The sequence below is a fragment of the Leishmania mexicana genome, chromosome 32, assembly GCF_000234665.1.
Source record: "Leishmania mexicana MHOM/GT/2001/U1103 complete genome, chromosome 32".
Taxonomy (NCBI): Eukaryota; Euglenozoa; class Kinetoplastea; order Trypanosomatida; family Trypanosomatidae; genus Leishmania; species Leishmania mexicana.
In genome coordinates, this window is record NC_018336.1 from 369,694 (window position 1) to 382,767 (window position 13,074).

Below are 13,074 nucleotides of genomic sequence, written 5' to 3' on the forward strand. Positions count from 1 at the left end.
AGGTACGACGGGGGTGAATGTGAGTGCGGAGGAAGATGGTCCCTCTGTGCTGCACAGAGTCTTTGTCAAGTGTGTAGCAGTACATCAACAGGCGCGGCAAACCGCGAGAAGGAAGCGCGGGGGCGGTGGAAGTAGTGGAGATCGGATAAACGAAATCCCCATATATCGAAAAGTGGTGGCCAACATCGCATGCACAACGCATGTCCACATACATACATCTACTCACATGCAGCCGTGTGACGACACAAGCCGCTCGAGAGCGGGCCCTTTTCTTTTGGGGAGGATTTCCTGTTGTCCGTTGTCTTTCCACTATCTGTGTGCGTGTGCGCTTTGGTAGCGGTACCCCGCAAGCATTGGCTCTCATCCCTCCTCCTCTTCTTCCTGTCCTCTGTTTCCTTTTTCTCGTGTCTTGTGGTTTGGCCTTTTTTGTGGTGTTGTTGTCACTCTTGGCGATTTGATTTTATCACTGCGCTCTGTTGCGTTTTCTATCTTGGCTGTGTTGTATGCTCTGCAGCTCGGCTTCCAGTAGGCAATGCACTGAAGCTTCTCTGCATATCGCTCCACGCCTTACTGTCGCCCGCCACGGCAGCAAGGAAGAGCGTGAGCGGGGCAAGCAGGAGAAACGTGACTTAGCGGCCCATGTTCCCATTCCCCTTTTCCCTAAGTGAGGAGGAGTCTGAAGTTTGCGTTAACTGGTGCTGATGCGCGGGTGATGGGGGGTGTTCGTCATGCACTTCTCTAAAGTTTTCTTTTTTTTCGCGTTGTTGCCCTTATTATCTTTGGTTCACTATCGACTTTCCCGGGTACGAGCGCGGCGTTGCCTCCCTGCCCCTTCTCTCCTCCCCGTCTTCCCGTGCTCCCCCCCCCCTCCCCTCCCTTTTCGCCGCTGTGCGAATGTTTGTTCCCGTCCTCATCGAATGTATCGTTTTTTTTTCTCCTTTTAATTTTTTTTTTCGCTTTCCTCCTCCTCTTCCTCCTCCCTATTTTGAGATATACGCATCCCGGTATATATATATACACACACACATATATGTATGTATATATATATACATGTATTACTCACGACGAAACCGCAGCAGCAAAGAGGCACCTTCAGTGCACACATACATGCTTCGCCACTGCGGCCTTCTCTCCGCGCATCTCTCCGCGTATTTGTATGGCTCGCCTTCCCCCTGCTGGGTTTTCTCTTTTTGTTTCTTCTGCGCATAGTGCCCCTATAATATTGCATGCAATGACCTGATTTCGCTCATCTCACTCGCGCCGCACTGGCTGCCCTCCCCCCTCCTTGTGTCCCTCTGCAGAGCAACATGCCGTAAGCTCTTTGTGCGCAGGCACATATCTGTCCACGGGCCCTTTCTGCCAGACACACCCAATCCTGTCAGGGGCGTGCGGATTCAGGGAAAGGTGGAATAGCCTCGCGGTCCGCCGATCGCGCCGCGCGTACGCGAAGAATAAGCGAAGAAGGACAGGAAGTCCCTGTTGGGCGCATGGCCCGATTCGGCGGCAGACGGCTCGCCCTAGACGATCAGGGTGTAGCCGTGGTGCAGCTGAGGTCGGTGAGTTGTGACTGTGTGTGATGCGTGTGTACGTGTGTTGACTTGTTCGTGGTGGAGCGGCAGGGTGAGAAGCAAATAATTTTCTAAAAGCTCCCAGACTTCGGGTAGCCGAGGGTAAACTCTCTCTTCGGCTCGTGCGCAACTCTTTCCCTGCGTATTTCAAACGGCTCGTCCACGGAGCACAGCAACGAAGAAAAAAAACGCAACAGCATCGCAGGCAGTTGACACGGAAGTCCCGCCCCTTGTGTGACGTGCTGGCTCATGAGTCGATGACAGAAAAGACAATAAGCAACGGACCTGTCTGAGGGCACAGGAGTCGCCAATGCTGCTGACTTGTGTTGCTGTGTCAAGAATACGCTCGACGGGCCGACCTTGATGTGCTCGTAAACCTTTGCGCCGTTGTCGTAGACGGCCGAGGGCAGCACTTGCGTTAGCGCCTGTGGCACACTTTCTCATGTCCTCCTCTTTCTCTTAACTTCGTCTTGCGCTCTTCTCATCTTTTGTGTATGTGTGTGTTGCATTACCGCCCACCAACCCATCTCCCTTCCACCTCCTCTGCCCCTCCGCCTCTCCCCCTTTTTTTTGCCGCGGCACCATGGTTCACGAGGGACGTGCATGGGGAGAAACACGCCAGCATTCTGCAGCTGATTCACTTTATAGTCCGTAAAGCCACACCTCACGGCGTTGGACACGTTTTTGTTGCTGCTGGATCACACGGCCGCTAGAAAAATGCACGACCAAAAGAAAAAGGAGAAGCAGGTACTGTCCCCTGAGGCAAAGGAGGCCGCCGCACAGGAGAACGAGCGTGTTGGTGCTCTTTACAAGTCCGTCTTGGCGTTGAGCAAGACTCACGAGTACAACTCAAAGGCACTCGCGAGCACCGAGGCACTGCTGCTGGCCGTGCCGGAGGCCTACACGGTGTATAACTCGCGCCGCCTGGCCCTCAACGCTGTAGCAACAATGCAGCCCTGCGCTGACTCATCAGCGTCGGTCACAGAGACGAGCAGCGATGCAGCAGAGGTCACACCAGCCCTTAGCCGTCAGCAGTGTCTTGTGCAAGAGCTGAAGTTCAATTCAAAGGTGCTCTTGCTAAACTACAAAAATTACAACGCCTTCCAGCACCGGCACTGGATCTTTGATCAGCTGGAGGCGTTGGCCAAGCTGGAGGTGCAGCAGGCGACTGGACATGCTGCGGGTGCAGCTGTGAACGCCACTGCGCCTGGCACGTATGAGCTGCTCTGCAGCCTCCTTCGCAAGGAGCGTGCGCAGTGCGAGCAGCTGCTGCAGATGGACGAGCGCAACTTCCACGCCTGGAACTATCGTCGCTGGGTCCTAGCGCAAGAGCTCCGCGCCGCCCAGCTCACGGCAGCCCACCGTCCTCCTCATTCGCCGTCCGCGTCGGCGGAAGACGCAACGCAGCCCTCCACATCCTCCACGCCGCCACCGGTATTCTTCTCCCCGGAGGAGACTACAGAGCTCGCGTACACAATGCACAAGATCAAGAGTAATTTCTCGAACTACAGCGCGTGGCATCAGCGTTCACTAGCCATTAAGTCCGCGGTGGAGCGATGGCAATGCCAGCAGCAGCAGGGGGGCGTTGTCAGTAGTGCCGAGGATGCGCAACAACACCAGCAGGCGTGGCGAGCAGCACTTTTGGCGCAGCTGCGGGAGGACATAGAATTTTTGAAGCAGGCGGTGTACTGCGACCCCAACGACCAGTCAGCGTGGTTCTACGCGCCATTTGTATTCGAACTGCTGCGCAAGCACTACCGCTACGAGCCCGAGAATGGAGACGCGGCGGTGCTGGAGGAATCCTTCATGGATGCCGTGATCGAGCTCGTCGCCGATGTGGATAGGGTCGGTACGGAAGACGAGTGCTACATGCCGCACTACTTCCTCCTCGACCAGCTTGTGACGCTGCAAGCCGCGTCTCAGGGGACGGTGTTGCCGACTACGGCGGCGTCCGCCGTTCCTGGCACACGCAGCAGCGCATCTCTGAAGCGGCACATCACAACACTGTGTGGGAAGGTGCCATCGCTGCTGGCGTCTGCGAAGGGCGAGGTGGCAGGCGACGAAGACGTGACGAATGCACGGCGGCGCTGCTTTCGATACCTGCATACGCGCTTGTCGAAAGTGGACACGCTTCGCCGATGCCTTTATGATGATTTATTTCAGCGCGCTCTCGAGGGATGTCACTCATAATCCGGCTCGCCTTCCCCCGGTCCCCCTCCCGCTCCTCCTCCCCTCCCCCTCACACCTCCCTGTCACCATCCCTTGGACAGAATGTATGACGGCTTCCTGATTAACAGTTACGGGTGTGCATGGTGTTTGCTATGTCTGGCGTGTCTTCTCCGTTCTACACAAGAAACGAAAGCGAAGGTGTCAGAGGCGCCTTGGCAGGCGCAGGTCGGGAGGAGGGAACGCAGCTGCGCTGAGTCGGGTTCAGTGGTGTTTAGCACGCAGCAGCCATGACACACATGCGCACTGGAGGGAGGTGTACCTGCAAGCGAGTGAGTCGCACCCAGCAACCTTGGGCATGCGAAAGAAAAAAAGAACGATAGCGAAACAGAAACTACCCGTGTTGGTCTTCACGGAGTGCCTGAGCTAGTCGCTTCTTCCGATGTCATTTCCTTGGCTTCCACTACAACGCTGGCAGGCACCGAGCGGTGTGCGCTACGTTCGCATACCGCACCAGCTCCCCTCCCCTCCTATTTTTCCTCTCCTTGGCATGCAGCTCCACCGGACTCCTTTTCTCCCCCCTTTTCATTACACCTTTCGTTCTGCTTCTAGCTACGCGATCACCAAGGTGATTGTCATTCAGTCGAGCAGCCACTCACGTCACAAGTATTAATCGAGATAAATAAAGTTGAAGAAAGCGAGCAATGGGGTGCAGCACTTCCAAGAACAAGGAGGTCAGGCCTAACGAGAGGACAAGGGCCTCGGCAGCGACCGCAGACAGCCCGACTGACGCGCGTGCCAATGGCACTCGCACTCACAACCCCACTGTTGAAGCAGCGCCTCCGGCGCCTGCGGAGCCCAAGCAAAACGGTGCCGCGTCGCATGTGAGCAAGTCGCCTAGCAACCACTCAGTGGCGGCCCCGGTTGGTCGTGCGGCCGACGCTAGCCATGACACGAAAAGCACCAAGGTGGATTTGACTGAGGTACCCGACAAGGCCCCGCGTCAAAACGGCGCTGGAGCGGGCGAGGGCGATGTGGACGAAAACGGCAACGCTGTTTTGCTGCCAAAGGGCGTTTGGGCCAAGACGGAGGGAACACCCTACTACTACTGCGCCGAGGAGAACCTATACTTCCACCCGCCTAGCTGCCAATTCTACGACCCTACAAACGAGATGTGGTACGACCCGGATAAGGATGAGTGGTACCGCGACGAAGGCTCGGATGTCGAGGCGGCTTAGACGTGCGCGGTGGCCTTTTCTTTCGTTTGACAAGGTACACCGAGAAGAAAACGAACTAGTAGACTGTAGCTGATGTACGTGTGCAACGTTGAGCAAGCTTGTAGGGGCACTGCGATGGCACGGCTGTGTGTATGTGTGTATGAAGAGTACGGTCATTAAGAGGAGATGAAACGACACGTGCTTCTGTGATCTTCTCCCAGAAGTCTGGCGCTGCGACAGCAGCAAAGAGAAGGCCGTCTCTCGCACCAGGACGCGGCGTGTGAAGAAGTCTGGGCAGCATGGGCGCGTGCATCAAAAGTAAGCGAAGACGCTCTCCTTCTGCCTGGGGAGCTCAATTGGGTAGAGAGAACAGGCAACCAGAAAACGGGATGGAAAACGTCGTCTGCCCCCTGAGACCGTTCCCTGCTCCACTCACCTGCCACCACCACCACCCCTCCTCCTCTTCCTCCATGTCACCACGGCTGTTGGGCGAACCACGGAGGTAGGACGGAAGGGCCCGAAAGAGCGCTGCTTCACCTCGCCATGGCATCCTCCCTTCTTCCCTTTCAACGAGAGAGTAAGGCGGCTGCTCTTCTCACTGCTCTTCACAGTCAGAGGCGCATTTTTTTCTGTCTCTACTTTATGGGCACTTTTCTTTCCGTGTACATACTCGTCGCCGTGTCAAGCCGACTTAATCCTTGCACTAGGTCCGACGAGAGCGAGCGCTGGCGTGTCGGCGTTGGTCATTTTCCGTGTACGGGTTAGTCCGTAGCTACACACCTCGCCCATCAGCATCCTTTGTCTCTTCGCTTGGTTGTCCTCTCTGGTATTTTTTTTGGTGTCTCTCTCTCCCTGTCTCGGTAGGTTGAAGAATAAAGTGCAGTGCGTACCGGTACGTATTGGTGTTGGTGTATCGGTGTAGCTGTCGCCATGCACGTCGCTGTTGGCGCTCATGGCTCACTTCTACACCCCTACACTGTGCCCGCATGTTTACTGTCAGCGTGTCTGTTTCTGCGCGTGAGGGGGAGGGGGGCATGTATGCCGTTGAGTGTCTTCGTCTTTGAATGTACTAGAACTCCTTCCCCCCCCCGTTTCAAGTGTCGATTGGCGCAAGTCTCGCTGGTGTGCACGCGCGCATGCACATGATATCTATATATATATACATATAGATATACATATATATATATATATATGTTTATCTATACATTATATATATATATATATATGCATCTATATATATATATCTATTCAACGAATCTCCGGCCTTTATATGAGCGGGAACGAGAGAGACGAAACCATATGGCAAACCACCACATGAGCCCGCCCATCAAACAGCTTAGGGGACGTACACGCAGAAGCAGCAAAGCGAAGAAATGAAACACAAAAAAAGGGGGAGAACAAGGTGACAGAGAAGGAGCTGGCAATGGGAAAAAGAATACGGTTTTATAGAGTTCAACACGCAAGCACGCCCACGAATGGAAATGTTCACGCGAAGAGGAAAACGACAACACCAAGACAGGTGGATGCGCATCACCTCGTCTCTCCTCGGTGGGCTCGTGTTACAGGTGTGCCTGTGCGTGTCGTCGCCCACACACACACACACACGCACATGCATATACATACCTTTCCCCCGTCTCGTTCGTTTTCTCCGCCATTTCACCCCCGCTTCATTTTTTTTGTTGGTTGGTTTGGCTTTTATCAGTCTCTCTTCTCTTCCCTCTTCCGATGTTTCGTCACGGTGGTGGTGATGGTGGTGGGTGTCGGTGTTGGTGTTTGGTGCCGGTTGACGCACATGGTCAGGTTTGCCGCTGTCTTTTGTGTATGTATGTTTTTCGGCTGGTGCTCTTGCTCTTTTTCTTTCTTATCTATTCTGGGCGTGTGAATTAGCCCCCCTCCCCCTCCCACCCGCCAATCAATCCACCCACTCCCACCCCTTCTGTTCCACTCGCTTCATTTTTTTTCTCGCTTGTTGTTGGTTGGTTTCGCTGGTGCTCTCTTGCTCCAAGAGAACCTGACAAAGGGAGGGCGGAAGGGGGGGGACAGGAGAGGGCAGGAAAGCAAATTGAAAGCGTACAAGGCAGTTGGAGGATAACGGTGAAACACACCCACAGGTCACCATACCTAAACACACACAAACACGCGCGAACCACCACCACCACCGTAAACAGACCTCCATGCACAGCAGGGGTGGTATGTGGGCTTTTTTGTGTACCCATTGTCTTTCTTGTAGCGCCACCTGATGCTCTGCTGTATCTTAGAAGTCAGTGATATGCGTGTGCGCGGAGGAACGAGCGAAAGTGCCAAGGGGAAGGAGAACATGGGGCGGAGAAGGGGGAGGTGCTGTTGATGCCGTGTGGGTAGTCACCTGCGCGTCGGAACGGAAGACACTCTTCTGGTACTCTAGCTCTTACTCATATCACGTCCCCCTCCTCGACTCTTCTGTCTCACGGCTCATTCACGCACACAAGTGTATGCATTCACCGACAAACCCTTCGCGCCTACCACCATTTTTTTCCGTTCCCCTGTCTTGCTCCCGCCCTTTCCAGTAGTCTTCTCGTTCATTCTCTCTCCTCGACAAGTTTGTTCCGCGTGCTATATATATATATATATATACGTATCTATGTATGTGTGCATGTGTGTGTTTACTTTCACGCCGAGGTCTCGTGGTGCGCTTTTTTGTGGGAGGGGAGGGAGTTGGACTTGAATGATGTGTGGTTCTTTGTGTCGTATTGGCGTGTGCGCCTGGTGGTAGTGTGACGAGCGCTGCGCTCGTGCCGTTCGCTTGTTGTTGTTCTGTTGTGGCCCCTCCCCTCCCCCTTCATCTTTGGTTGTCTGTCTTTTCTGGCCGTTGGTTTCCTGTACGAAGGTTCCTTTCATTGTCCCACCCGCTGTCGTTGTCTTGTGCATTTTCGTGTGCTTTTTACCGTCCTCTGCGCTGCTCATGTGTTTCCTCGACGCCCGTTGTTATGAGCATGTGGTGTGGAAGGTTTGGGAAGGGGTGGCACACTGGATTCCCCGTCATGCGAAATCAGGAGGAGAGGTGCGCGAAGACAAAAGAACAGCAGCAGCGCGCACAATGGAAAGCAGTCGAACATTTCTTGCAACGTCGCCGTAGTCGTAGCGAGTGGGTGTCCCTGTGTAAAGCGCACATGCAAAGAACGTTCAAAATGCTAAAAGGAGTGAAAAGCACACACACACACAACGAATAGGCGGAGCGTCCAGCTCACCTTCACGCGCGATGTGAAGTGGGCGAGAACGGTGAAGATGGTGCGCTGGAGCAATTAGAGCACGTTTACACGGGTCACAGAATCGTGGCAGGCGGGGCGCATCTGATCGCTCTCTACTTTGGCCTGCAGCGCTACCCTTCTTCCCCGCCTACCGCTCTATGCATCTGTCTGTCGTCTAGCCACCTTGCTCTGCGACCGTGGACGGCTGGGATACCGCTAGCTGGCACTCACCTGAGAGCGCCCCTTCCGTCTGGTGCGTGCGCTGATTGAGCCCCCATTCTTCCGTGGTCTTCGGCAGCCTCGCAGCCGGCGACGCGAGCGTTTCGGTGGGCTTGCACGGCTACCTGCCTTCACCTCTATCTCCATATGTATGTTGATCTCCATGCAGGCTACAAGCTATCCAGCCGCTTCCTCCCCTCCCTTCCCTTCCTCCTCCCCCTCTCCGCGTGCCTTACGCAACCGTCGCAGAGCTCAAGGCGAGCACGCACATCAGTCCCTTCGCTTGCCGGATTCTCCGTTACACGGCTGCCACGCACCGCGGTGGAACCGAAAGGCAAAAAGAAGCACAGCCCATCATGGACGGCGGTGACCTGGCCTTCTACGAGGACGCCGTGCTCCATTACGAGGAGGAGGAAGTGAAGGATAGCGCACCGCAGGCCACCCTCAAGTTGCTCGGTGACTTCCCGGAGCCCCTCACCGAGCCTCAACGACGCGCTGTCCAGCGCCACGTCTCGCAGAAAGTCCGCGAGTACGAGGTGGTGCGGTACCAGGTGGCGGTTGTGGAGCGGGGGTATTTGGCGCTGCTGCGCCTCGTGAAGCGACTGCGACGGGAGGCGGCAGACCTTGCAGCGAGCCTCGCCGAGGGAGGAAACAAGACGGAGGCGTCGGCCTCCACGACTGCTGTGTCCGTCCCACGAGCGCGTGCGACACTGCCCGCTGCCCCCACCGCTGCTGAGAAGCCAACGACTACAGTCGTCGCAGCGGAAACATCGGCCGCCGCCGCCACGAAGGAGGGAGCCACGGCCCCGAAGCGCCGCCCAGGCGGGTTGCTGCTTCGCTCCTCCGTCTTCAGCGGCCTCCAACGGGTGCTTCAGGCGGCGAAGACGGAGCAGCTCGATGAAAAGGCGGAGCAGCTGGCGAGGCAGCGTGAGAAGATCGCGCGCGAGTCCCGCCTTCACCTTGTCAGCCAGGACCTGGAGGCACAGGAAGCGCTGCTGGTGCCGCTGCAACGCAAGTACGCACGCGCCGTTTCCCTGGGCGCGGCCGCAGCAGAGGAGGTCACGCCGCTGTTGACGCTGCTGGAGGACATGTGGCGGCTCGAGGCGCTCTACCCCTCTCGCTTCTCCATGGCTGCCAGAGGCACACTGCAGCCCCTCCTAGGCGACGGCACATATGCAGAAGGGGAGGGTGACAAGGCGGAAGAGGAGTCGGTGGCCAGCACAGACGACGCCGTGGGTCGCGCGGCAGCGCACTCCGCAGCTGCCGTGCCATTTTTGGTGCCCTTCACCCCTGCTCAGTATACCGCCGACATCGAGGACCTCGTGCGTGCCCAAGTGGAAGTGGTGATCGACGAGTATCTAGCCTACCGCACCCGTATGGACCCGGTGCTTTACCAGCTAGAGCACTCGCACCAGCTGGCCAAGGCAAAGAAAGTGGATCAGCTCATGGACGCCATCGGCATTGCTGGTGCGGAGACTGGCACAGAGGTGCTACCAATCGGCGGCGCAGCCGCCGTGCTGAAAGCTGAGCGCGCCGGTGTGTCGGTCAAGACGCTGCAGCACATGATGGACATCTCGTCCGATGACGAGGATGACGACCAGGCCGAGGCAGGCGTACCGATTGGCGGCGATGCTGCCGACGCGGACCGCCACGACAGAGAGCAGATTCAGACGGCGCTGACAGCGCTCGATGACTTCGAAGACGCCTAAAGAAGGATGCGCTTTGCGTGTGTACATGCGAGTGTGTAGCACGGAGCAACACGAAAAGAAAAAGGAAAGGTCGACAAGGCGTCACAAAGAGGCAGCGAAGCGGAGAGGCGCCGCGAAGAACTACGTGGTTGGGCTTCAGTTTCGCCCCCCCCCTCCCCCTATCACAGTTGAATAGGACGAGCCGGGGTGCTTACGTGGATGCACATCGATGCATTTGGTCTTGCTCGCGCATGTGAACATCGGCTCCTCGAGCTATGTTTCAGAGCATTTCCCTGGCCCACCTCACCCCTTCCTGGCCCTCGGCTGTCCCTACCACATTAGAGGGGGGGTGCGTCTCCTCCGCCACTGCATCACCATCTTTTCTCCCCGTTTTCATTGCGACTATTTGCCCGAAACTTTGCGGTGGTGGTAGGGACACACACACGTGCAAACAGACGCGCGCCCAGGTGGAGGCACCGCGCCCCAGACTTTTCTGCTCTTCCTTGCTGGCTCCTACACACGGCCCTCCCATCCTCCACACCGGCCAGCACGCGCTGTGGCATTCAAGAGTACATATATATACGTCGTTGATCGATCATGATCCCGCGCAATGTCCCGTACGAGCAAAACCCACCGCCTCGCGACAACATCGTGACGGTCGTCATGCCTGGCATCACCTCCTCTCGCGCCCTGCTCTCCCGCTACACTGGTGGGGATCCGCTGACGGTGCTGTGCAACTGGTCTGATGTGGACCCCACAGACCCGCTGTACATCGCAGATGTGGGTAAGAATCGGTTCACAGGGATGCCGCTTGCTCGGCGACTCCGGCGCGCTTTGCTGCAGTGGCGGAGAGTTGTCATGGGTTTGAAGAGTCACCGGTCATACAGTGACGAAGAAGAGGTCCTTACAGAGGCGCGGCAGCAGACAGCGTCGGACGTGGTGCTTGGCGGCGTCAGCGATCTACAACAGCGTACGCGTGGCGCCGAAGAGAGGGACACTGCCGTCACGGTACAGGCGGCAGAGCTCGGCCTCATAGATCCCCCAGTGCTGTACAGAGCAACGTGTCGCATTGCTCCGCGGCTGCTACACGGTGTTCTTGCCTCGCCCGAGATGGCGGAGGTGCGGCACCGTGGGTGGTACCGCACCCTTAATCCCGTGCATTGGGGCCTCGTGGTGAAGGAGCTCATTGCGTGCTGGTGGCTCAGCGTGCGACCTTTTCAGTGGTGCTACTCGGAGCCAGGCAGGACGAACGTAGCGGGTGTGCGAGACCAGGCAGCCTTCACGCGTGAAGTGCGGCGTGGCGTGCGTCATCTGAAGGCGGAAATGGCAGCGGAAGCGCAAGGCGACCAGGCAGGCATTGAGGCACGGGAGAACACCTCAATGAGACGCAAAAGGAAGCGCCTGGTCCTCTATGGTCTCAGCCGTGGTGCCACGTCGTGCTTCTACTCAGCCATGAAGCTGTCGCAAGAGGAGGCCAGGCATGTGTCTCTCATACTTGTCGAGGCGCCGTTCGATACACTGGATCATGTTATCAATGCATCGTGTTGGATTCCGCGGCTCACGCGGTGGTTTGTGCGGTCGTTCAACGACTGGCGCGGCACCCACGAGGAGGCGCTGGCATACGACTTTGACCCAACAAAAGTGCACTTGCGTTGCCCCATCGCCTTCGTGATGTCCGTCAAGGACACGCGTGTGCCCAATGAGTGCACACAGGCGCTGATCGACCGCGTGCGACGCGAGCTCGTCCCGCACGTCATACCCGCGGTAGAAGTGCTGGTGCTGAAGCACAGTGCACATGGCACTATGGCAGTCGGCCACAAGGAAGATCAGGACGCGTACGTTGCGTTTGTGGAGCGGCTCTACGACACATATTGCTCTTCGTGACACGGTCGACCCAGCTTCAATGGCGAGTGCACCATGAGACGAAAAGATGACTTGCAGAGAAGAGAGTTACGAGGTGCTTTGGGCCGTTCTCGCTGCCTCCATCCCCACGAATATCTCCCTCTCTCCCCCATCCCCGATGAAGGTGGGACACGCCTCCGTATGTGGTAGTAAAGGTGTCAGCGCCACCACTCCGTGTGGAGAAGCCGAGCAGCCCCCCCCCCTTTACCTGCCAAATGATGAACCACTTCCGGTCATGAAAATGCCAAACACCTACGACATCGGGGGAGGTCAGAGCGATGTTTCCCTACCGATGTTGGCGATGAGGCCCTGGATAGCGTGGAGTAAGAGCGGTCGGTGACCGTGAGCATGCTTGTGTCATCCCTGTGATAGACAGAGTGTGGGCGCGTCTCGAGCGTATCTCCCTCCGCCCCCCCCCCCGGGCCCTTCACACTGCCCACTGGTATGGTGGGGAGGCTGTGTGCCGCCTTGAGAAGGATGCAGCATGTAGCGACCGGCACGATGGCGAAGGCTGTAAGGAGGCAGGTGGATAGTGCTTGAGGCAGAGGCTGTTTTCGGATGTCTGTGTCGGCGCATAGCTTGGAGCGTGCGTGTCTGTGGCATGCTTCGCACCACGCTCATGGGGGTCTGTGGCAGAGCCTGGGGCGGTGGTAACGTGGCGTTCAACTCATGATGGCACAGAACGGGCATGAAGAGCGTATTTTCTCTATTTTTATCGCTGTGTCCGCAAGTAGCTTAATGATGCGCTTCCAGCGGCCATCTCAACATATATATATATATATATTGGGCATCCATATTGGAATAGGCGTCATACACCCCACATGCGGACACAAGCAACTGTATATTCTCACTTCCCTCCTTCGGTTTTCTCTGCCCCTTCACCTCGTGCCCGCGTTGTCATCGATTTTTTTTCACGGGTGTGGGTGTGGGTGCACGACTCATCCAATCACGAAGGAAAAAAGAAACGGAGAGAGATGCTGGAAACTCGCTCAGTGCGTGCGCGTGCGTGCACCAGCGTATAGTCTTTGTAGCGACGTAGAAGGGGCGTCGTGGACGGGCACAGACGCGGATGATTCCACGTCCCCAT

General features: G+C 56.8%; 4 protein-coding genes across 4 annotated transcripts; all 4 read left to right on the forward strand.

The window, feature by feature from the left end:
- Positions 1–2,285: 2,285 nt before the first annotated feature.
- LMXM_32_1030 (conserved hypothetical protein) lies at positions 2,286–3,758 on the forward strand (the record flags this gene model as incomplete). The annotated part of the gene is made up of 1 exon (XM_003878304.1): positions 2,286–3,758. The coding sequence occupies one exon, from the start codon at positions 2,286–2,288 to the stop codon at positions 3,756–3,758; it is 1,473 nt and encodes a 490-aa protein (XP_003878353.1).
- A 680-nt stretch (positions 3,759–4,438) lies between these two features.
- LMXM_32_1035 (conserved hypothetical protein) lies at positions 4,439–4,972 on the forward strand (the record flags this gene model as incomplete). The annotated part of the gene is made up of 1 exon (XM_003878305.1): positions 4,439–4,972. The coding sequence occupies one exon, from the start codon at positions 4,439–4,441 to the stop codon at positions 4,970–4,972; it is 534 nt and encodes a 177-aa protein (XP_003878354.1).
- Positions 4,973–8,753: 3,781 nt separating this feature from the next.
- On the forward strand, positions 8,754–10,106 carry LMXM_32_1040 (conserved hypothetical protein; the record flags this gene model as incomplete). The annotated part of the gene is made up of 1 exon (XM_003878306.1): positions 8,754–10,106. The coding sequence occupies one exon, from the start codon at positions 8,754–8,756 to the stop codon at positions 10,104–10,106; it is 1,353 nt and encodes a 450-aa protein (XP_003878355.1).
- A 576-nt stretch (positions 10,107–10,682) lies between these two features.
- On the forward strand, positions 10,683–11,969 carry LMXM_32_1050 (conserved hypothetical protein; the record flags this gene model as incomplete). Its single annotated transcript, XM_003878307.1, has 1 exon — positions 10,683–11,969. One exon carries the CDS (start codon positions 10,683–10,685, stop codon positions 11,967–11,969), a length of 1,287 nt encoding a protein of 428 aa, XP_003878356.1.
- Positions 11,970–13,074: the final 1,105 nt, after the last annotated feature.